The 23,080-nt window shown below is 38.6% G+C and overlaps 1 protein-coding gene across 6 annotated transcripts in view; it reads left to right on the top strand.

Annotated features, from left to right (window-relative positions):
* The first annotated feature begins 650 nt into the window (after window positions 1–650).
* LOC126416648 (uncharacterized) overlaps window positions 651–23,080 on the top strand; it is a 119,034-nt gene continuing 96,604 nt past the window's right edge. For 3 of the 6 annotated variants that reach the window (XM_050084460.1, XM_050084466.1, XM_050084446.1), the window contains exons 1-3: window positions 675–764; window positions 2,573–2,954; window positions 20,463–20,665. In XM_050084460.1, the coding sequence (XP_049940417.1) occupies window positions 716–764; window positions 2,573–2,954; window positions 20,463–20,665 (634 nt within the window). In that variant the 5' untranslated portion in view covers window positions 675–715. Of the gene's footprint in view, window positions 765–2,572; window positions 2,955–20,462; window positions 20,666–23,080 lie in introns of all 6 variants that reach the window. The other 3 variants (XM_050084482.1, XM_050084473.1, XM_050084454.1) reach the window with 3 other exon arrangements.

Below are 23,080 nucleotides of genomic sequence, written 5' to 3'. Positions count from 1 at the left end.
TCATTTCATAGCCTTCCATTATAGTGGTACTTAAAGAACATAACATGTGAATAAATGATTCTGTTCTTTTACTTCATTTTAGTTGTTGTTGCACTTACTGTACTGATTTATTAGTGCTATTCATCCTTTCTTTGTAGAAAAGTAGTTTTGAACCACATCTCAATGAATGAGTAGATGTATAAGTTCGAGTACTGAGCCTAACATGGTGAGGCCACATTACTATGTGGCATATTATGGTTTGACTTAACAGCAGCATAAAACATTTTTAGTTTATTTAATAAATATTAAGTGACATTGCTGCGGTGTGAACAAAGAGTGTGCAGGTAAATATGTTATTATTATAATGTTTTCACACACACAAATAAATCTTTAATTTTTAACTATTCCTCTTGTTTCAGCATTTTTCACATCAGCTGGAAATCTTTTATTTAATTCAAAGAGCTCAGGTGATTTACTCAGGTGCTTAACTTCTCACGTAATTAATGTCATTACTCAGGCAAGAGTACTTCTCACTTATATTTTTGCATGCATCACAGCATTTCAAGGATTCACCAGTGCCAAAAAGCTGCAGGAAGCCCTATGACTGTGTTACATGATGAGTTATGTGTGGCAAATAGGATATTCTTAGCTGTGACTATAGGTGGGGGCAAGGAACTTCACAGGTTTCACAGCTGTTGTGGATTTGCAGGTGGCTGCACTCCATACTGAGCTGGGTATGGAGTGCAGCATATCAGGTAAAATGATGTACAACAAATTATCAAAGGGTAATGCAAGTTATAGGAATAATGCATCTGTAGCTCTGTGACAGCTTTGATGATACATAATTCCCATTGAGAAAAGTTTAGAACTCTGAATTTGTGAATATAATGGTTATTTCATAGGGAATTCTTGTGGATGTTTAGTGTGTCCACATAAATTATTACAGAAGTAACTATACTGCCATATTAGTCTCACTGTTTGGTTTGCCTAATTATGTTTGGCAATCAGCTGTTTTTAATACAATTATGCAACACAATCGAGCCCTTGTTTTTTTATTATAATTGTGTCTGTTACATTTAAGAATAAAATAGTGTCTAATATTTGCAGTAGCTTCTGATAGTACTAATTTATTATGTAAATTGTAATGCTACATTACCTTAAACTGCATCTACATTGAGAACCTATTGGGACTGGAATTGATATATGTAATATTTAGAGGTATAACAACAATATGAAAAGCATACATTACTATTCATTACATGAATCTTGTTTTCAGTATGCCTGTCTGCCACTCAATGCCTCCTCTGTGTGACCAGTAGCAGTTTATCCTTTTCATATCGTTGTTATTCAATCCCAGATTTTCCATTGTTTGATTCTGATATTAAAAAATGTATAGATATTTTTGTACTATATAATATGCACATCAAAAAATGCTGCTTTTGGAAGTCTGTTGCTATTAATTATATTAAGTAAGTTTATTCAGGGTTGTACAGTTCACTTATTTACTTTACTGAGGATGGTAAAGTCTTTGCAAAAATTACAATTTTTTTCTGTGAAAAAACTGCTATTGCTTACTATGAATATATCCTGTAAGTATACATTCTTACACATGGTTATAAATATCTCAATTACTTGAAGAGTCACCAGCAGAGTGTTCAGGAAGGAAGATTAGAGTCCAACTGACATATTTTACGGGCCAACAGTTTATGCAATAAAGAAATTTTATTAGTTCTCACATAATATCCCCAGAATATTATTAATATTATTATGAAGGCAGCTAAAAGTATGAAATTGGTATTTTACTTACAGGACAATGAGCAATTCCTTACAACAAAAGTAGTTTCTGCAGAAACTCATTAGTATCTCTATTTCATTACCACATTAATTTAGACAGCACTGAATGTTAACTTTAATGTTTCAAAATCTTCTTAATTTTATTTTCTATTAATTATTAATATAAAAGAGATCAGAGTTGTTGATGAACTCTGCAATTAACATTCTCTCATTGTGATTTCAGGGTTGTATTTGAACATACGTCTTTTAGCGAAGCTCTTTTCAGTTTCATACTATTTTTGCAAAATAATTAGGCAATGTTTTTCAGTTGGCTGTGTTGCAATCATGCTCCTGTAAAACGAGTAGTGTCGGGACCATAGGTAGCGTGGAAAAAAAATAAAAACTAAAAATTCCAATTCTGTATCTAGAGCATTTTGGCAGAATACTGTGTATGAATAGTGATCCATTACCATCCACAATGGGATGAATTTTGATAGCCATTTTTCAGTACAAGTAGTCTGTTAAGTTGTTTGCTTTCAATAAGTGAGAATACATGTAAGTATGGAGCAATTGTTTTGGTCAGAATTGTGATCCATTTTCCAAAATCAATTTCCTTGAATAGTATTTCTCTAAATTTCAAAGTAAAGATGTTCACCAATATACTCAAAAATGTTATGTTGTAGGTAATCCTTCCCTCCCTTTATTTTACCCTTATTACTTATGCTATCAAAACTAGGTCTCTTTAATATTTGTAGATGTGTTAGCAATACAAGCCACTTTAAAGCTGAAACTAACAAATTTCATAATTTTATAATTTCAGCAGGACTCACATTGCAGACACTGCTGTCATTATTGTTGCTGCTTAGTGTGGACGGTACAGATGAAAGTATCTCACCCACAGCTTCTTTCAGCACTATTCGTCAGGATGATATTTGTGCCAACTACAATGGACGCCGCCTGTATCTTGAGTTGGGTGAACGAGGTATCTTGACAGCTCAGAATGTCTCTTCATCACTAGTGAATAATGGAAGGCCTTCCTACACCGGCAGTACTGCTGGAACTGCACCTGGATATCGGAACACTAGCTCACATGAACAGTGCCGGCTTGAACTGATCACTTGCCCATCATGCGTAGTCAGCATCACTTTTCGACAACTGGGCCTGCCCCACAGTTGTGGTGGAGCCAATCTTGTTATCGACAGGTACTCATACTTGAACAGCCAAAAATTATTTGTAGTATACCTAGTTCACTGCTATAGTTAGAAAACAGAAATCAGCTGTGTACACACCTGTAGATAGTGTGCCTCCATGGCAAATGGGCCTGCTCCACAGTTGTGTTAAGATCATTCTTGTTATCAATGGGTTCTCATCTAGATCTACATCTACTCTGGGATTGACATGTAAGTGTTTGACAGAAGGTACATAAAACCACTTCCAGACTATTTCTTGACTGTTCCACTTTTGAATAGCGTGCGGAAAAAAGGAGTGCCTAATTCCCTCAGTGTGAGCTCTGATTTCTCTTATTTTATTATAATTATCATTTAACTGTATGTCGGTTGGAATGAAAAAGATATTATGGCAATCAGAGTAGAAAGTTGGTGACTGAAATTTTGTGAAAAGATCTACTAAAAAAAATAGCACAAAATAATCTTCCCTTCAAGAACTTCTTACATGTCCTCCATTAATACTCCAGAAAAGTGCATACAAGCGTAGTGTATGCAGTCTCTTTTATAGATTTGTTACAATTCATAGATGTTTTCTTTTACCAAAAAACTAAATAACAGTAATGTCCATAAACAACCTAAGAAGCTACTTGGGCTGGAACAGCCATATGTTATTTGTAGTGTATGTAGTTTACTGTTATAGCTATAAAACAAAAGTCAGCTGTGTAGATGCCAGCATGTAAAGCACCTCCATGCAAAACAGTAGAACCTACCTAATTTATAGATGAAGATTAAAGTTTGGCATAGAATGGCTTTGAGGTTATTTGATGCCACAATTTTAATACTGCCATGTAAACTGTTAAAAAGGGCTTTGAGATACCTGAAGATGATCTTAAGGTCGAAATTGACTGTGGATAAAAAATTATTTGGCAGCAGCTCTTGGTGAATGAAATGCAACTTTCTTCAAAAACATGGATAACCTATGACAAAAGAGAAGCAAAATATCAGTTAATGCAGTGGTGCCACTAAAACTCACTAAAGCTGAAAAAATTTCCTGGATTTTATCCCGTCATGTAGAGTCACTGTTTTCCTGATTCGAAAATTTTAGTTTGTTTAAGTTTGCGGCTAGATGCTTTTCCTGCCATTACAGTCATCAACTGACCTAAACAAGGGAATTTATGTGTGTCATATATCTGTGAACTGAATATACTTTGTTCTGCATTTTATCATTTTTTAACTGTTTGCTTGGAGACTGGGAATCAGTCCAGCATTTTCCTAAATGAGTATTTAAAACCACCAATAACCACACACAGGCTGGCTGTTTGTTAGTCCGCTGGATGGATTCAGTCCAAGCCAGACTCACCTCAGCATCTCACAAGCTAGTGAGCTGCCCATTAAGCTAAATGAGCAAGTAAACCACTCTGCTTCCTCAAGTTGAAAAATGATGAGACAATAAGGACAATAACATGGTTGAGTTCATGGAATATGTTATAGCTATCACGTACTACAAAATTATCTCCAAGATCAATTACAATCTAAAATCAATGCCAAAGGAAACTGTCATCTGAGATAGTCCTCTTCCAGATAATGCATATCAACACAATGCTGACTAGTACAAGATTCAACACATTTGTTGGGACCTTTTTGACCTCTCACCCTACAGTCCCAGCCTTGCACAAGGTGACTGTAACCTCTCCTTGTCTTAGAAACAATGGCATTGTGAGCAGCAGTTTGAAGATGAAGAGAAACTGCTATTGTCAACTGGTTCATTTACTAGGCAGACAACTTCTATGCAGAGGGCTGAAGACACTAGTGAAACATTACAGAATTATGAAAAGGATAGTTGCTACTCACCATATAGCAGAGACACTGTGTTGGGGAAAAAAAAAATAGCAGAAAATTAACTTTTGGCCAACAAGGCCTTCATCAGAGATAGAACATATACACACAGTGTGGCCGCAGCAGCCAGAGACTGTGGTCATATGAGCACAGTTGTGTTTGCTTGAGTGTGTTGTGTATATTTATCTCAAATGAAGGCTTTGTTGGCCGAAAGCTCATTTTCTGAGTCTTTTTGTTGTGCCTATCTGCGACTCAGCACCTCTACTATATGGTGAGTAGCAACTATCCTTTTCTTAATATTGTTACATCCCATCCTGGATTTTCCATAATTGAAATGCTACAAAAAGTGCTCAGAAGTGATCATATGTAATGTTAAGGGGGTCTGTAGAAAACAAGGAAATCACCAGTAAATGCTCTTTCTAATGAATATACATTTTTCGTGATCAAACAGTCCTTACTTTTCAAGTACGTGTGCCAAAGTTATTTTCATATTTTTAGGATACAAATCAAAGTTTTTTTGATGATGCAAAAATTGTCTCACTAGTTGACCAAAGATATATGACCTGAATCTGGAAAATCCATTGTACCTCATTAGCTACTCCTTCTGCAAATTAGCATAATACTGGGATACTTAGTTTCAAAATTCTTGTTGGCACTATAAGGAGCAATGTTCACTGTAAAATAAGCCCTCTCCTTACATAAGCTTTGTTCTAAACATTAATCAGAGTTCTCATGTGATTGTTAGGTGTGTAGTAACCGATGAACTGCAGTGTCGTTTGACTACAAAGAACAACATCTTTGACAATAGCAATTTTTTCTGCTAATGCTCAGTGTTTAAAGTGTGGAGAGGCTGTGATAAAAAAGTCCAGTAACAAATAACAAATTTCACCCATCTTTAAACATAGTTTTTGTAAACATAACAGAAACCATTAATAATACTTTTGTCCCTGTGCAAATGTTTCCCTTCTCAGAGGGTTCGGATCTGTAGAACATGATCTGGGGGTCCATTGACTGCTATCGCAAAGCTGTTTGTAGTTAACATGTAGACAACAATATGTTAACATGTAGACAAAAACAACAGTGATCTTACCCCACTGTTACCTGCACTAGAATTGAGTTTACTGTGCAGTTTCACTCCCTGTGATTCCAGTAAAGCCAACCAGTACCCGTAAGACATAGTAGGAGACCCTTTACTAGCTCTACAAACCAAATATTCTGTCTTTTGCCTTCTAGAGCTTCGCAATGGAAGAGTAGATGTAGATCAGTTTCATCCTCCTCATCACATAGTCTACACTTAGAGGCATCTTCCACAATACTCTTCATGTGAAAGTGTTTCTTAACGTTCCCATGGCCAGTCTCGACTCCTACCATGAGTTTAATCTGTTTCCTGTTCAAGTTCAGTATTACAGAACATCTCTTGAAACATGGCTTCAGCATCATTAGCTTGCCACATTTTTGTTTTTGGATCAGAGTTCAGTATTCTACTCTCCAATCCTCTGACAAGGCCTTTTGGTTCTGTGCTGTATAACCTTAAACAGAGTCTTTGGAGGGGCATCCTGAAGAAGTTTTGGTACCCATTTTGACACCTTTATGGTCTTGTAGATCTCATCCACTGTCTTGACCATCAGCTTCGCTTCTTCTTATGGATATCTTGGGCACCATTTCCTTAAGCCAATCCACTGTTCCCATTCCCTCACAAAGCTAAGAGCACCTTTGTCCAGATAGACCCTCCTGAATTTGGGTTCTGGACTTGTGCCCTTCCCAATCTTTTCAAAGGGAGCCAGGCGAACTAGCTCCATTTTCTGTGGACTGACGTTGACCAGAGGATGTCCCTGTTGGATAACAGCCATCCTGAAAACCACAATTGCAGTACTATAGGTCTGTTTCCCTATTTCCTCCCTTGGCTTTTTCTGGATCCATTTATCCTGAGAAATGGGACTATTAGACTTATCTCTTGTTCTCTTGTTCCTGTCGTTCGAAGGCTGCACCAGAGTTGTGAGGGGGTGGGTTCACCCAGGTGCTCCTTGTAGAGAATCTTGATTATTAATTCTTGTGGCGAGCAGGCAAGTCGTTCCATTATAGTCTTCTTTGCAAACTCGTATTTTGGTGCAGACGGCGGTGAAAGGAGCGGGTCACAAAATCAAATCCGAGTGGTCGTGAAGATGTGTGATGAGGCAGAGAAACTTTAGTTGTCATCAGACACATGATGTAACTCAAACAGATGCTCAACGAGCGCAAACCACGATGCCGGGTTGTCCTCCTATAGGTGCAGAAGTGCAGTAGCTTCGGCAGGCGGCCAGGAGGGGGTGATGACGGCGGCTTTGGTGTCTCCTGGGGTAGCAGCTGAACTGAGGTTAAGTCAGAGGCCAGAAATCATTTTGAAAAAGTTAATAATGGTTTTCCAGATCATAAATTTTAAAAAGAAAAATTCTTTCTGATAACTTCAGAATTAATTACTTAAATTATAGAAGGAAAATAGAATGTAGAATGTGTTTTGTCCTCCCTTGAAGGTAAGTTGAGAACAGAAGCTCAGGCTACATTATCTCAGGGACTTGGAGGCTTCATGAAATCTTCAAGGTGTACAACTTTGCTTCCGCTGATAGGTGGCAACAACAGTAAGTAGTGGTCGAAAGAAACAGATCACAGACATCAGGCAGTTAGCTTGGACCTCTGTCAACATAACCTCATTCAAACATTAGTCGATTTGTGTCAGCATCATAAAGTTGTTCTTGATTGAAAATGTCAGTTTACGAGCCTAATTCTCATTATTTGCAGGAGGTGTTACTGCTTTGTTTCAGTAAGGAGAAAACAGCTGGTACAGTAGGCCTGGATTTAAACCAGGCGAGGGAATCCGTAGTAGCAGCAGCTGGCATAGTTGACTGTCTGTCATGAAAACACGGTACGGCAGTCATGGATGGTACCATGGAAATGGGTGGATGGACAGCACATGAGGGTGGCCTGGAAACTGGACTGTGACTGACAAGTGCTGGATAGCAGCGACCCACTTCCAGAACAGGGCGAGAGACCGGTGTGGCAGTCAAAGGCGGTGCCATGGGCGCGGCAGGCGGTTGAGGGACCGGAAATGGTGACCCCCCACAAGTGAGGGTGGGGAGGCGGGGGAAAGGGGGGGGGAGGGGGAGGGAGTTGAGAACGCCACCTACATGGAAACTATCTGTTGCATAACATGCCTGTAGTGCATGTGGCGGTCCACTGAGGTGAGGTAAGGAGTCCATGTTACGTGAAACACTGAATTGTGCATGTAAATTAGACACAACTGGAACACCACGTGTGCAGAACAGATCCGGTGCAGTTTGTAGTAACGGCGGTGTTGCACATGGCCCGACAGTAACTGATGTAGCATGCCGGTGGGTGGCTAAACACGTGTTTGAATGGAGATCACTTTGTTCTTGAAACACTCGATTAGAAGAGACACAATTCGAAATATTGTTTAGTTCACATTTCACTGTTGGATGGGCATAATCTGTTGACACGAAACCTGAGTCCATTGCCGCTCGAACGGCATAGTTGTCGACCATTGAAAATTAATGAGGTAAGCACACAGCGCTGGTTGAGAACGTGAATCACTGTGCGTAAATGATAAATATGCCGTTGGTGAAGAAACGACGAAGCTCTGTGAGCGGAGTTGTGCTTCCACATCTTTGAACAAGGCATTGTTTGGCATGGTCATTGCATAGTGCATATAACCTGTTGCATAACACGGGCGCGGAAGATGTGAAACAGGAACGAACTGCGGGGTCACCGCTATGGGAATCGGATCAGTAATCGGGAGACAGAAAACTTAATTCCCATATATGTCGTAGCTCATAGATATTTACACTTGACACTGCATCCATACAGAATGAAGTATAACAAAGAACTGACTAAAGTAAAGTTAAGATGGAGGCTCGACAGAGCACTTAAGAGTTCACAGATATTAAGTTTCATGGTCGATACGAACTATCGATGCCACAAACCTATCAACATTGTCTCTATGTGTGGAAATGATTCTTTTATGCACATATCAAGACAGCTATCCTTCTAGTTCCACAACTGTCATTTCCATTGTATCTTTTCTCTCAGATGTGACAGCCATGAAACCCACTTTCTAGAAAACTCTTTAACTGATTGATCACAACCTGGAATAAACATTTTATCATGCCAGAATTCTCTCAAATTATCATTTTGTTCATTGTGAGACCAGTACCCATTAAGAAATGCAATTTTAAGTTCAGAAAGAGTTTTGCATCTAATCATTACATTAGCTGACCACTGCAAAGCATCTTCAGAGAAATGACTTTTTGTGAAAGAAATTGTCTCATGTTCTGACCATGCATTTGAAAAACATCCTCAAAACTATTCCAGAACTCTAATGGGTGAATTTGTTTGTCTGGATCAAAATGTGAAAATTGACGACATCCAACAAAAGCTGCCGACTGAAGCAAAATGCTGTTCTGTAGAATTGCAACAGCTATCAGAGGTCACTCTATTTTCGATGTTAGTAATACTAGTAATTAGTTCTTCTACTTGTAGTTCCACTGCCTCCATTCTGTCAGAAATTTTTTTATCGACATCCTCACATAATTTCTCACAGTCAGATTTCACTTTCTTAATATTCTGCTGACAAGCCTTTACTTTATTAGATACTTCTTCAAACTGATAAGAGCAAAGTTTGGATTGAGTAGCGAGTATCATCTGCTGCCATAGCACCAGGGGGCTGGGCACCAGTGAGTGAGCACAGTAACTTGCTGGTAACTTGTAGATCCACACAGCTCTGTCATGATGCACCACCTTCTTCTAACCTCAACACTGGTGGTAGCCATGATGTAGTGTCACCTTCTTACCTACTTCCATCCCATTCAAGGTTACTGTGGCTAACATTTTGTATTTAGTTTCAACACTCGTGAGCAAATTTTAACACTGTCCTCACACTGGCTTCAGCATATTTCGCTTCGTTATACTGTTAATGCCTACTGAGTTCCCTGTTTTGTATCGATCTCTTTCAGTGTTCAGTTTCCCAGCTGATGCACCATATATGAGGTGGAGGGTAAGCAATCAAACTGGTCATTGCTTTTTGTTATGTTGTTAATAAAAAGACATCTAAATTGTATGTGCATGCTTTACATCTACCTACACCATTTACAAGAGCTTGAAAACATTTTTTGTGGTTAACCAGAAAATGATGGAGAATTTACAGACCATAATTTCCAGCCTGCAAGTCCACATTTCTCATTGATCTTGATGAAAGAAAATGTTCCTAATTGCTATTTACTCAGCAGGATCAGGAACAATGACTAATAAGTTTTGAGTTTTAACTGATTAATATTCAGAGAAAGTTCACATGCACAAAATGTAATAAAATTCCTAATAATAATAATAATAATAATAATGTCCCTATTGGAAACAGTACTATTAACAGTTCAGAGGCGACGTCTATGGGAAGTTCAAAGTAAAATAGTCTGTTGCCATGACTTCGAATCACCGAAAGTTAATTGCTCACCTTAAAAGTGGAAATTAAACTTACCACTTGTCACACAGTTTTGTCAGCATTATGAATGCCACACAAACAGTTACTTCTGTGAAATCTGGGTGATCCAGAATGGCGTACAGTCCTCGTGAGCTCACTTCCTACTTTTACCGAAAATGCTTTTGGTAGGTTCCTATCTCTGATATCATCCAAAGAACAGCACAAGCAGGCATTTGACTGACATGGTCAGATTGATATCTTGGTGCTAAGTGTCTCTCCTCACTGCCTCTCTGGCCATATTTATATACGGGTGCAGCGGACAGCCAAAGGGAACATCTGCTGTCAACTGCTTTAGTCACAGGTAGCAGCATATAAATAGTCCCTTTCACAGACACATAGTAATTATTAGTTCTACTGTTGAACAGTTTAAAATCTTCTAAATTTTTATATACATAGAGTTAAGTTTGCTTTAGTCGCTGAAAAAGTTTTAGCTTGACTGCATTTAAGCTTTGCCAGCTAGAATTTTTAGACTGCAACCAACAGTAGCTCATGACCTCTGAACTACATCTTTACGATTCCTTGTAATGATTGTTATTTACTATAATGTCTTGAAGCTTAGTAAGCTTTATTATTTAATTAATGTAATCAAGTGCTATAATTAGAACTTTCTATTACAAAATCAAATGATATTTAATCTAACACAAATAAGGATGTTTTCATTCCAGATTTGGTTTTTTAGTAAATAACTTGAAAACTATTAGACATAGCTTATTGGTGTCACAGATATAAGGCTTTTAGATCAAACTGAGGCTACATACGAATTTGCATCTTTCTCGGTCCAATGTGTAGTGACTTCAATTTTTTCGTAAAAACAACGATTTTGACCAAAATATTGCTCTGATTGAACTGAGACTTGTAACTTTTGGTTGTGACATACATTTGCACATTTTGAACAACTTTTACCCTTCTAGCTTCATTATTTAGTGCCACTTATTTTTTTCTTAAAATAATATATTTAGTGAGACATATTACTTTGATCATCCTGAAACTTTACAATGTTAACATTAATATACTGAAGCAAACAGTGGCAAAGTTTGGAAAAGTTATTTTAATTTTTAATTTCACTAATAGATTATGGTGCAATCCTTTGTGCATGAAGCACAGGCACATTATGATGACGTGGGGCTAGTAGTAGTGAATTGAGGTACACTCCAGCACACTCGCACGCCTCTGTACCTCTTCCAATGGTACAGCAATTGTTTCACCTCAATGTAAAGTAATTACCTTGAAAAAGTAGTGATGCAAGGGACACACAGTTATAAACTGAATTTATTAAAAACATGTGTGATATTTAAATAATGATTAAATGTTACAAATCTTGGCATTGGTGGTGCTGGTGGGTTGCCTGGAGACTTACTTGTAATAAGTAAATATTTATGAAGAGTATCTAAATGTCAGAAACTGTACCCAAAAGTAAGGTTCACACATTTACCAGTCACATTATAATCATTTTAATGAAATTATAAAATAAAATGCAGTGCAGTTATAAACTTCTGAATGTAACAAAGGGATGTGATTTAACTGCAAATAAAAGCAAACATATATGTTAAATGTACTAGTAGTGATTTACAATACATAGTGTTCAATATGTTTGAAAATACAAAAGACAAGAAATAACATATATCTAAAAGAAACATAGGGACGGAGATGAGACGACTGTTTCAGGTAGTGTTAGCAGTTGTCTCATTGCACAGCCAGTCCTTTAGTATGCAGTATGCTAGATTGCAGGACTAGCATGCCTGTGAGAAAGTGCGCAAAGAAGTGTTCATCTTACCCACACCCTCAGTGTTGTTCTGAGAGCTAATTTTACTGTGTTACTTTCACCTTTGGTAATATCCAACAGTGTACCCATACTTCATTGTTGAACATAGTGTATAGTTCTTGCTTATAACACCTTCTTCTTTTCTTTGATATACATCTTGACTCATGTCACAATCCTGAAGATTCTCCTCCATGATGGGATTTTTGGAACACAGTTCATTAACTACACCCTAGTAAGAGAGCCTTTGTGAAGCATGGAATGTATAGAGGAAAACAAGTGACAAGCTGAAACTCTAAATTGGTCCATGAAATGTGTATGGATAGTGCATTTGGTAGTGAACTGCCCATGACAGGTCAGGAACTGTGTTTGAGTCCTGCTTCAGCATACAATTTTATCTTGTTGCAAATGTAAAATAACTTCCACCTGCAGCAAGCATGTTTCACATAGATGTCAGTAACACAAAGACTGGTTAACATTGATAAATGAAAATCCTGGGTGGTGTACAAATGATGGAACATATAAAGGCATCTACTTACTCTTTATTGGAGCTGTTTGGTTATCGGTAGACCCACAGGAAATAAAATTATTGATTTGTTTGTTCCATTGCTCAGAATAGTCTAACACTTTGGACAACTTAAAGTGGTGAAGTATGTGTGCAAACTCCCACTTCTTTAATGATACGACTTACTTGAGATTGTCAGCTGACTTTCCTTGCTGGTTAGCTTGCTGCTGCAACCTCCTTTTCTCTTCTTCTCCGAAGTATATTTGCTAGGAACAGGAATTTCTCAAAACTCTTTCTACTTATACAAAAATAAGCAGATACGCAGTTTCTTTTGCTTCACTTAACAATGTATATTCAAACATCAAAACTTTTACAAATCTCATTCTCCACATAAACAAACACTGTCAAGTAAGTCTCTTCACTTATCCAAACGTTAGAATCAAAGTTCATTTACACAAAAGAGAAAGTTGGCTTAAAACCCAAGTCCATTCTCATCCTGAATCTGAATACACGTCTTATCCTCTCCAAGTCTAAGACGAGCATTAATTAACAATATTTCAACTGTTGTTCTTTTTTTCACTACAATAGCCAAAGTTATAAAACAGCACGGAATAACACAGAAGTTCCTTGAGTCTGCCGTGTTCTTTCATTAAACTTCCATGGTGCCACCAGCAAACACTTGTCGGTGCCATTTGACCACCGTGTCTACAGTCTTCTTACTACACACTTCAGACCTGCACACACAGGCAGGCAATGCACAGTAGATAGGCTTTCTCACACTTAAAATATTGTGCGTTCGAGATGGTTCTAGAATTTACACGGATATTCACGAAACACTACAATGTGGTTTCTTGTCTCAGGATGAATATGCCAGAGAAGATACCAGCATTGTTTGAAAAATATCTTGAAGCCTTCAGATCAGTTTAGTACATAAGTATAATTAAAAATTACTTTCCACGTGCAAAGCAAAATGTGTTGTTAGTCACTGAAATGTGGAAAGCATAAACTTGAGTGCTCCAGTTAAAATGTAATTCATCTAAATATCTGATACACAAAAAGAATATCACACTCTGCAGTGTATTTCATAGATTTTTTTGTCCTACTACTATTAGTACAATTCGCACATTCTATGAACTCATAAACTTATGTTCCGGGATGAACCTGCAATTGGAATACAAGAGCTGGCAATTGATAAACTGTAGGTTTGTGGATGTTTGCTATGATGATGACAGCATGAAACACAGCATTAGAAAACACAGCATTAGAAAACACAGTCAAACCTCTACTTTTTTAACAATAAAAATAAGTAGGAAGACACTAAGAATGAAAAATGGGAAGCGTAGTGCACAGATGCTGCAGGAAGGAAAAATTTCCCCATACACCAAATGACGTATCAAACTGTAAGCTGCTTCATTCACAGGTTGAAGGAGGGCAACTTGAGATACATATTCAGCAACACACTCTGGTGTTCACCTTAATCTTGATGACTGGTCACCTTAAGGACGAGGTCAAAGGTTCTGAGTAGAACACATGAAATTGAGCTAGACGGATGGAAGTGAATTATATGGGCAGAAGACATTCATATTTTTTGTCAGTTGCAGAAATGATAAAAATTAAACAGGGCTTTATTTGCTGATTTGTAAAGAAGAGGAGATTAATCTTCTTCATCCATTAAGGGTAAGATCATTAAAGAGGGAACATAAAACTTAGGTTGGACATAAATGGGATGAAAAATTGGCCACAGGTGTTTTTCTACTTTTGTGTGTGTGTGTGTGTGTGTGTAAGGAAAAGTTGCCAGGTGTCACCCCCCCCCCCCACCTCCCCACACAAAATGTAAATACAATGGCATTCTTCTTAATAAATTCAGGGAAACAATTAAAAATCTAAATGTGGATGACCAGATGAGAATTTGAACTCTGCACCACCTGGATGGGAGTCAAGTTTTATTTATTTGTCTAGCTCAATCCTGATGAAACCTTTTTAGTTATCATTATTCTTATGAATTATGTCTGGTGTTTTAAGTTTAGTTATGTCATGTAGGTGTCTGTGACTAATTCATGTTGTGTATAATGTTACACTTGTTGTTCTTGTTGTTGGTGGTGGTTGTGGTGGTAGTGGTGGTGGTGGTGGTAGTTGTGGTGGTGGTGAAGGCATGCTTAAGTGCACTTACGATGTTTTCGGCTCTTCCACTCATGTTGTTGTTGGCAATTCATTCCGATTGGTCAAAGCCAGTTGGATGATATTGTATGGTAGTGAATGAGAAACACAGAATCTAATGTCCTCTGGGAAATACAAATTGGTTATTTTTGTTTTCAATATGGAGAACACAAGATTGGCAATTATTGATGCAGCTGTAATCAACTATATGGTTGGTTACTGGTTTTTGTATTTACTTTCTTGTATAGTATGTTTCTCAGAATATCCAGGATTTCTTGGGATATTGTTTTGCATTCCAGTGCTATAATATGATTGTGAGTTGGCGAAGACAATAAATATGACTGGAGGAAAATTGGCTGTGGTGATGGACTGATCTGTAGCATAGCTCAGGGTATAGCTTAGACTGAAATTTTACAGTCTGGTTGTAAGTTGAGGCTTACTTGTAGTCTTGAAAGCATGTTTAATTTTTTTTACGAAGAGAGGGTGCTGGCCTCTCATCCAACCTGCGGTGTTACCCTCACAGCTTACAGGATTGCTGGTTTTTCTTAAGGGGTTTTTGAGAGAAAAGTGCTTCAGAAGATCTTCAGTCCGATTCTGGATATAGACATTGGGGAATGGAGGATCAGACACAACCAACAGTTTAAGGAACTATACCAACAGCCCAACATAGTGGGATCCGTTAAAGCCAAACGAATGCAGTGGGCCAGCCATGTGGCCCCGATGGAAGATCACAGATGGCCTCGGAAGCTCCTGAATCTCACACCTACAGGAAAGAGACCCCCAGGGGAACCCAAGAAGCGTTGGAGGAATGGCCTCCATGAAGATTTAAACCAAGCTTCAATAGATGTGGATGGATGGCAGATAGCAGCAGTGGACAGAATATAATGGAAGAGGAAACTTGTAGCAGCATGTGGTCCACTGGGACTGATCACGTAGAAGAAGAAGTAGAAGAAGAGGTTGTAAGTTGATAAAGTTAACTAATGGATATGTAACAAAACTGGTTGCAGGAACATAGTGATCTGTAGCATAGCGTGAGGTGTAGGTTAAATTGAAATGTTATAGTTTGGTTGTGAGTTGCCAAATGAATGTGACTGAATGAAAGTTGGCTGTGGTGACACATGCTCTGTAGCACAGCTCAGTAACCATATTGAAAACTTTGTGGGGTACTTTCAGAATGTCCCAGTTTCCAAGATCGAGCTTAGGCAGGAACATAAAAGTCCAGTTCAAATTTTATGTAAAATTCTGCTTTATGTGACAGCATTCAGCATGATATATTCCGCTATACCATCACGTAGTTCCATACGCTCAACTTCATGATGATGTTTATTGAATGTTAACTTCCCATTGGGTCTACCATCTTGTATAATCATCCGATTCATGATTTGTCCTGTTCACTTCCCATCATTCACAATACAAACAGTTACCAACAGAAGCACCCAACAAGAAGAGCACTTTTACCTGAACACAAGGTAAAAGAAGTGGTGAAAACCAATGCCAGCATGTAGCTTATCACTCTCAATTAGCTCCAAGGTTATCCAACAAATATAATATCCCCATCCAATGGATGTATGACCAGCAACAGCATCGCATTGTGCAGAGACATGGAATTTAACTCAGGGTAACCCTTTGCATGACTTCCTTAAATCACTTAAGCAAATGTCAAGGTGGTTCCTTTGAAGGGATACAGCTCTAGTGACCTCATTGTCAATGTGATGTTAAACTCTAATCTTCTTTCTTCAGCCCAGGCTACTGGTACAAGTTCTGCTGATCAGAATCATTACACCATCACCTCTCTTCCCCTTTGAGGCCAAATATTGGAAATCAAAAGTTCTGCCACAGTCAGAAGTAGAACCAGCTACCACTGTTCAGTGCCACAACAATTATATGTTATGTAGTTGGATAAAAGGAGGATAAAAAAAGCACTTGATAATTAATCATACATAGTGCCTCACCAAACAGTTGAAGCACTGAGTAATCAATATGCACTTAAAAAACACTGAAAACAATGTTAAGTTTTCAGAAAATGTTCTCATTCAATGCCAACAAATACAAAACACACATACACATGTGTGCCTACATTGTCCTCGTCACAGCTGTGCAACACAGTCCAGAAGCTTAGCAACATTTTCAGTCTTATTGATGTGACTATAAATAACTCAAAATACGGTGTCACTACTTGGTTGCTTCTTTTCCTCCTCTTATTCCGCCAAGGAATTTCAATTGAAATTTCAAGCAGTATTCCTATATTGTGTGTCTATATTTTAAGCAGTTTATTTATAAGGAGAAACAAACATGTAACATGGAAAGAATTAAAGAGAGGCTAAGATGTACTGATGCTAAAGTAAGGGAAAAGTTGTATCTCAGCCAGAATCCTAAGAGAAACAATGACAACCATTGTGATGAAATTCACTACTGATATCAGTGTTTCAAATTCATTGTTCTAGGATGATATTAAATGGTGTACTGAAGAGTTGGAGAAGTGAAAACGAGGAAAAGTTTGAAAGTAAGCAGTTATCTGAAAGAAAAGCACTGTTCAGTCTAGAATGGTAAATGAATAAGAAAGTACATCAAGCAAAGGAGAATCCTGGATGGAATGTAACAATATTATGAGAAGGAAAGAAGCACTCACCATATAGCGGAGATGCAGATAGGCACAACAAAAAGACTCTCACAATTAAAGCTTTCGGCCATTTAGGCTTTCATCAGCAATAGAAACACACACACACGACTGCAGTCTCAGGCAACTGAAACCACACTGCGACCAGCAGCACCAGTGCATAATGCGAGTGGCGACTGAGTGGAGGTAAGGAGGAGGCTGGGGCAGGGAGGAGGAGGTATGGTATGGTGGGGATGGTGGGCAGTGAATTGCTGCAGGTTAGACGGAGGGGAGGGTAGAGGTGGGGAGGGGGTGAGGGAGTAGCGGAAAAGGAGAGAAACAAAAAGAATGGGTGTGGTGGTGGAATGACAGCTTTGTAATGCTGGAATGGGAACAGGGAAGGGGTTGGATAGGTGAGGACAGTGACTAATGAAAGTTGAGGCCAGGAGGGTTATGGGAACGTAGGATGTATTGCAGGGAAAGTTCCCACCTGTGCAGTTCAGAAAAGCTGGTGTTGGTGGGAAGGATCCATATGTCACAGGCTGTGAAGCAGTCATTGAAATGAAGGATATTATGTTTGGCAGCACGTTCAGCAACAGGGTGATCCACTTGCTTCTTGGTCACATTCATGTGGGCATTCATGTGGACAGAGGGCTTGTTGGTCATCATGCAAACATAGAATGTAGCACAGTGTTTGCAGCTTAGCTTGTAGGCCACATGACTGGTCTCATAGGTAGCCCAGCCGTTGATGAGATAGGTGATGTTAGTGACCGGACTGGAGTAGGTATTGGTGGCTACTCAACCCAACAAGCCCCCTTCCTAGATGTTGACCTCCAACTCAAAGGTGGCTACATCAGTACCTCTGTCCATATCAAATCTACTAAATACCAGCAATATCTCCACTTTGACAGCTGCCACCTGTTCCATACCAAGAAGTCCCTCCCATACAGCCTACCCACTTGTAGTTATCGCATCTGCAGTGATGAGCAGTCCCTCTCAAAATATACTGAGGATCTCACTGAAGCCATCACTGACCACATTATCCTCCCAACCTTGTACAAAAACAAATCTTCCATGCCTTACCTTTCCAGACGCCTACCACCTTCCAAAGTCCCATCATCTGGGCACAGAGGAGCATTCCCCTTGTACTCAGTACAAGGTTTCAATTACCTCTTGTTGTACCCTGAAATGAGAAATGTCCTTCCCACCATCCTTCCCTCCCCTCCCACAGTGCTATTCCGCCATCCACTGAACCTACACAATATACTCATCCATCATTATACAACCCCTGCACCCAATCCCTTACCTTATGGCTCATACCCCCGTAATAGACATAGATGCAAGACCCATCCCATACATCCTCCCACCACCTCCTTCTCCAGTCCAGTCATTATAACATCATCTATCCCATCAAAGGCAGGGCTACCTGTGAAACCAGTCATGTGGTCTACAAGCTAAGCTGCAACCACTGTGCTGCATTCTATGTAGGCATGACGACCAACAAGCTGTTGTCTGCATGAGTGGCCACTGACAAACTATGGTCAAGAAACAAACAAACAAACAAACAACCCAGTCACCACTCCCATCATGCACTGGTGCTGCTACTTGTAGTGTGGTTTCAGTTGCCTGAGACTGCGCTCATGTGTGTGAGTTGCATTTGCATGAGTCGGAAGCTTTAATTGTGAGAGTCTTTTTGTTATGCCTATCTGCGACTCAGTGTCTCCGCTATATGGTGAGTAACAACTTTCCTTCTCATAATAAGAAAGTAAATGTATGACAGAAAGAGCATGTAAAATGAACAATATACTGCCAGACACTGGCAATACCTCTACTGCAACACCTGCCCTGATCGGACAAGGAACCAAAAAGAATGTAAAATATCAGAGCAAAGGATTGTATTCTTCAGTGTTAAAATAGCTTGACATTATTATCATTAATAAGGGCAAATTTTCAGGTTAACATGATGGAAATTTCTGAAAACAACTACTATCTGCAAGAGTTTCTGAGGAGGTTTCAATATTACTAAGAGTACTGTCAAATTACAGGGGACATTTCACACCATAATTTTTACTTATTGTAAGATTAATAGTTTTATATTTGTGGAAACAATATTTTATGGCTATTCATGTTGACTATTCCATTTTTATGCAAAGTATTTCATTGGCGTATGCGGTAAAATGCCCCAGGGAAGTGTTATAGGACCACTGTTGTTCTCTATATACATAAATGATTAGGTGGACAGGGTGGGCAGCAGTCTGCAGTTGTTTACTGATGATGCCATGGTGTACGGTAAGATGTCAAAGTTGAGTGACTGTAGTAAGATACAAAATGAGTTTGAAAAAAATTCCAGTTGGTGTGATGAATGTGGAAATGTGGAAAAATGTAAGTTGATGCTGATGAGTAGGAAGAACAAACCTATAATATTCAGATACAGTATTTCTAGTGTTCATCTTGACACAGTCAAGTTGTTTAAATTTCTGGGGGTAACATTGCAAAGCGATATGAGGTGGAATGAGCATGTGAAACCTGTGGGACGGAAGGCAAGTAGTTGACTTCAGTTTATTGGGAGACTTTTAGGAAACAGTGGTTCACCTGTAAAGGAAACCATGTATAGGACACTGATGTGACCTATTCTGGAGTACTGCTTGAGTGCTTGGGATCCGTACCAGATCATATTGAAGAAGGACATCAAAGCTATTCAGAGGAGGGATGCTAGATTTGTTACCAGTAGATTTGAACAAAATGTAAGTGTTATGGAGATGCTTTGGGAACTCAGATGGGAATCCCTGGAGGGAAGGCAGCATTCATTTCAGGAAATGTATTGAGAAAATTTAGAGAACCAGCATTTGAAGGTGACTGCCAAATGATTCTGTTGCCACCAACATATATTGTGCTTAAGGAAAACAAAGATAAGATATGATAAATTAGGGCTCAAATGGAGGCGTACAGGCAGTTGTTTTTAGATGTTGTAAACTTTGTCAGATCCTGCAGATATCTGTTCTAGTTCTGCTTTTTATTTAGAGCATTATTCTAAAATTTGTCACAAAAGTAAAGTTATGCTGCTGGTAAATTTAATCACTTAGTTATGATAATGTGTTCCAGAATATTACATCTGCCAGCTACAGTTTGAAGATTTTGATCTATAAATGTATGTGCCATTTTTCCAGTCCATGCCGGTGTGATTATGTGTGGGTGTCAGAGCCACCATATGAAGATGTGTCAGGTGTACCATTCTGTGGAGTTCATCCCTCACTGCCAACAGAAGGGCCCAATGCTGTTACTTACAAATCCCACACACGAACTTTAACACTTGTTTTACTGTACAGCGAAGTGCATACCAATGCATTTGTCTTGGAATATTCTGCAGAACGTAAGTTGAGACTGATTTTCAAAGAGCTTTCTTATTAGAAGCTTCTATTCCACACAACTACTCTGTATAGATTTTTTTAAAATTTTCTTAAAATCATTGCAAGCTAGTTTACTTAATGTGTTTTTGTTACATTTCTGTGATATTCCCTTTCTGTTTTCACAGCAGTATATGAAACATGACTCCGACTACTGAACTGTTGTAGTTATATTTTCATTCCCATCTTGAACTTTTTTTTTCTTACCAAGAAACATTTTAAGTTGCAACCAAAGGATTTATATATACTAATTTCTATACTGCTATGAAAATTATTGTGCTACAGACAATTTAATGATTTTAATTTAACCCATCAGGTTCTGTGAGATCTTTATTACCACGTAATCTTTCTAATACAATCAAAAATTGTGACATAGGTGACTTTCCAATTCTAACACTTTAGTTAGTTATAACAACCTAAAATAATCAATTCTTTCCTTCTCATCCCATCTGGTAAGTCTCCCCTGACCCTGGGTCCTGGGTGACTTTTCTGAACTTTATCCCTTTCCCTAAACTTCTCCAGTCCTTTTCCTCCACTCCTCTTCCTTCGCCTTCAACTCTTCTGCCAGAAGAAGGAGCCACTGGCTCCAAAGGCTTGTAAAAGTTAAATCCTTTTGTGTGTGTGTGTTCCCCTGCTGCCGCTTGGTGAGTAGATTTTTTGTCTATCCATTTGTGTTACTTTGGTTAGTTAGCTAAACTGTCTCAGACTAATAAAAATTAATCTAAAGTTGTAATACAAATACTGTTACTTCTTCGGACAGGTACTTGTTACATGGTTATCATTCAAAAAAGAAAAAAAGTCTATGGTTATGATACGTATGGTGCTACTTCTTTAGCCATATACTATTTTACATGGTGAACATTCAAGTTGTTATCTACACCAATGAGAGTCAACCTGGTCCCTACCACCCCTTTAGCGAGTGTTCCAGGTTTCATGGTGGGCAATAGGTGGTAGGCTGTTGGAGATTGAAGATATTTTCATTAGGTTTTCATAAAATTTTGACATAAAGTATTTGGTAAGTAATTATTATTATATGCTTTAACTTGCTGCAATTCCACAGTATAAATTTTATAAAGTTTCTCCTCTACCTTACAAATCACCATTACTGTGAAACTGGTTGGCAGTAGGTAAAGAAAGTTGTCTACTACTGATGTATAATGACAGACAAAAAGACTGTCTGGCCCAAATAACTTAAGAGTCCAAGAACAGAGCACTATGCATGCCCAATCTCAGTAGTGCCAGTGTTCACAACTTTAGCAATCTGCAGAGCTTCAGCTTGGTGTTTACATCATTAAATAGAGGCAATATAATAATTAGGATACAGTATATGTTGATATTCATTGCAGTTTAACTCATTTTATAATTTCTTTTGAATATCATTATTGAGAGATTAGATTAGATTAGATAAGTTTTTCGTTCAATAGATCCGTGCTGAGGAGATCCTCGTGCATGTGGAACATGGATGGATATGTGTGTGTGTGTGTGCGAGTGTATTCCTGTCCCTTCCCCCCCCCCCCCCCCCCCCCCCACCACCCCAAGGTAAGTCTTTCCGCTCCCGGGATCGGAATGACTCCTTACCCTCTCCCTTAAAACCCACATCCTTTCATCTTTCCCTCTTTCCTGATGAAGCAACTATGGGTTGCGAAAGCTTGAAATTTGTGTGTGTGTTTGTGTTTGTTGTTGTCTCTATCAACGTACCAATGCTTTTGTTTGGTGATGATGTAACTTACCAAACAAAAGCGTTGGTTTCTTGTGGCATTGGTAGAATTCAGCTCATATTGCTATGACATACCTTCATTTGGAATGGTACTTGGACAATAAACTGCATATGTGATCAGAAGTAAGACCTGTCAGTTTATGTAAAACTGATAAACCTTAGGAGGAATCCATGAGAGGAATAAGGTTTTGCACAAATTTGAGTCTTTCACACCCAAAGCAAAAAAAGGCTGTCTTAGTCTTCCCAATCCTCAGCTGAATAATCATGTGGAGGAAAAGTGGAAACTGACAAAGTGGTCACTGCCGAAGTAAGCTGCTCAGTCAGGGCCAGCAGCATGGTGTCCATAATGATTAAACCTGATAAAACCGCATGTAAAGACTGCACACGCAAAAACCGTTCTAAACTCATTGCCAATCATGTAGCAAACAAGTAATGCATGAAACTGATCCAAGTGACACAAATGTGGCTTTATTCATAATCCTCTGAACAATAATGGAAATAAGCCTCTTGTGACTCCATGTGTAACAAGACAAAATAATCATGTGGAAGGTGCAAACATAAGTGCTACACAGAACAACTGATGTGAATGGTACAAACTAAAGGAACATAGTGAGGTTGAGTCAGCACTGCTCCAGGAGTATATAGGCACTACAGAGACCGTAGC

The sequence above is a fragment of the Schistocerca serialis genome, chromosome 1, assembly GCF_023864345.2.
Source record: "Schistocerca serialis cubense isolate TAMUIC-IGC-003099 chromosome 1, iqSchSeri2.2, whole genome shotgun sequence".
Taxonomy (NCBI): domain Eukaryota; kingdom Metazoa; phylum Arthropoda; class Insecta; order Orthoptera; family Acrididae; genus Schistocerca; species Schistocerca serialis.
Note: the sequence above shows the minus strand (reverse complement) of the source record. Positions and strands in the feature narration are given on the sequence as shown.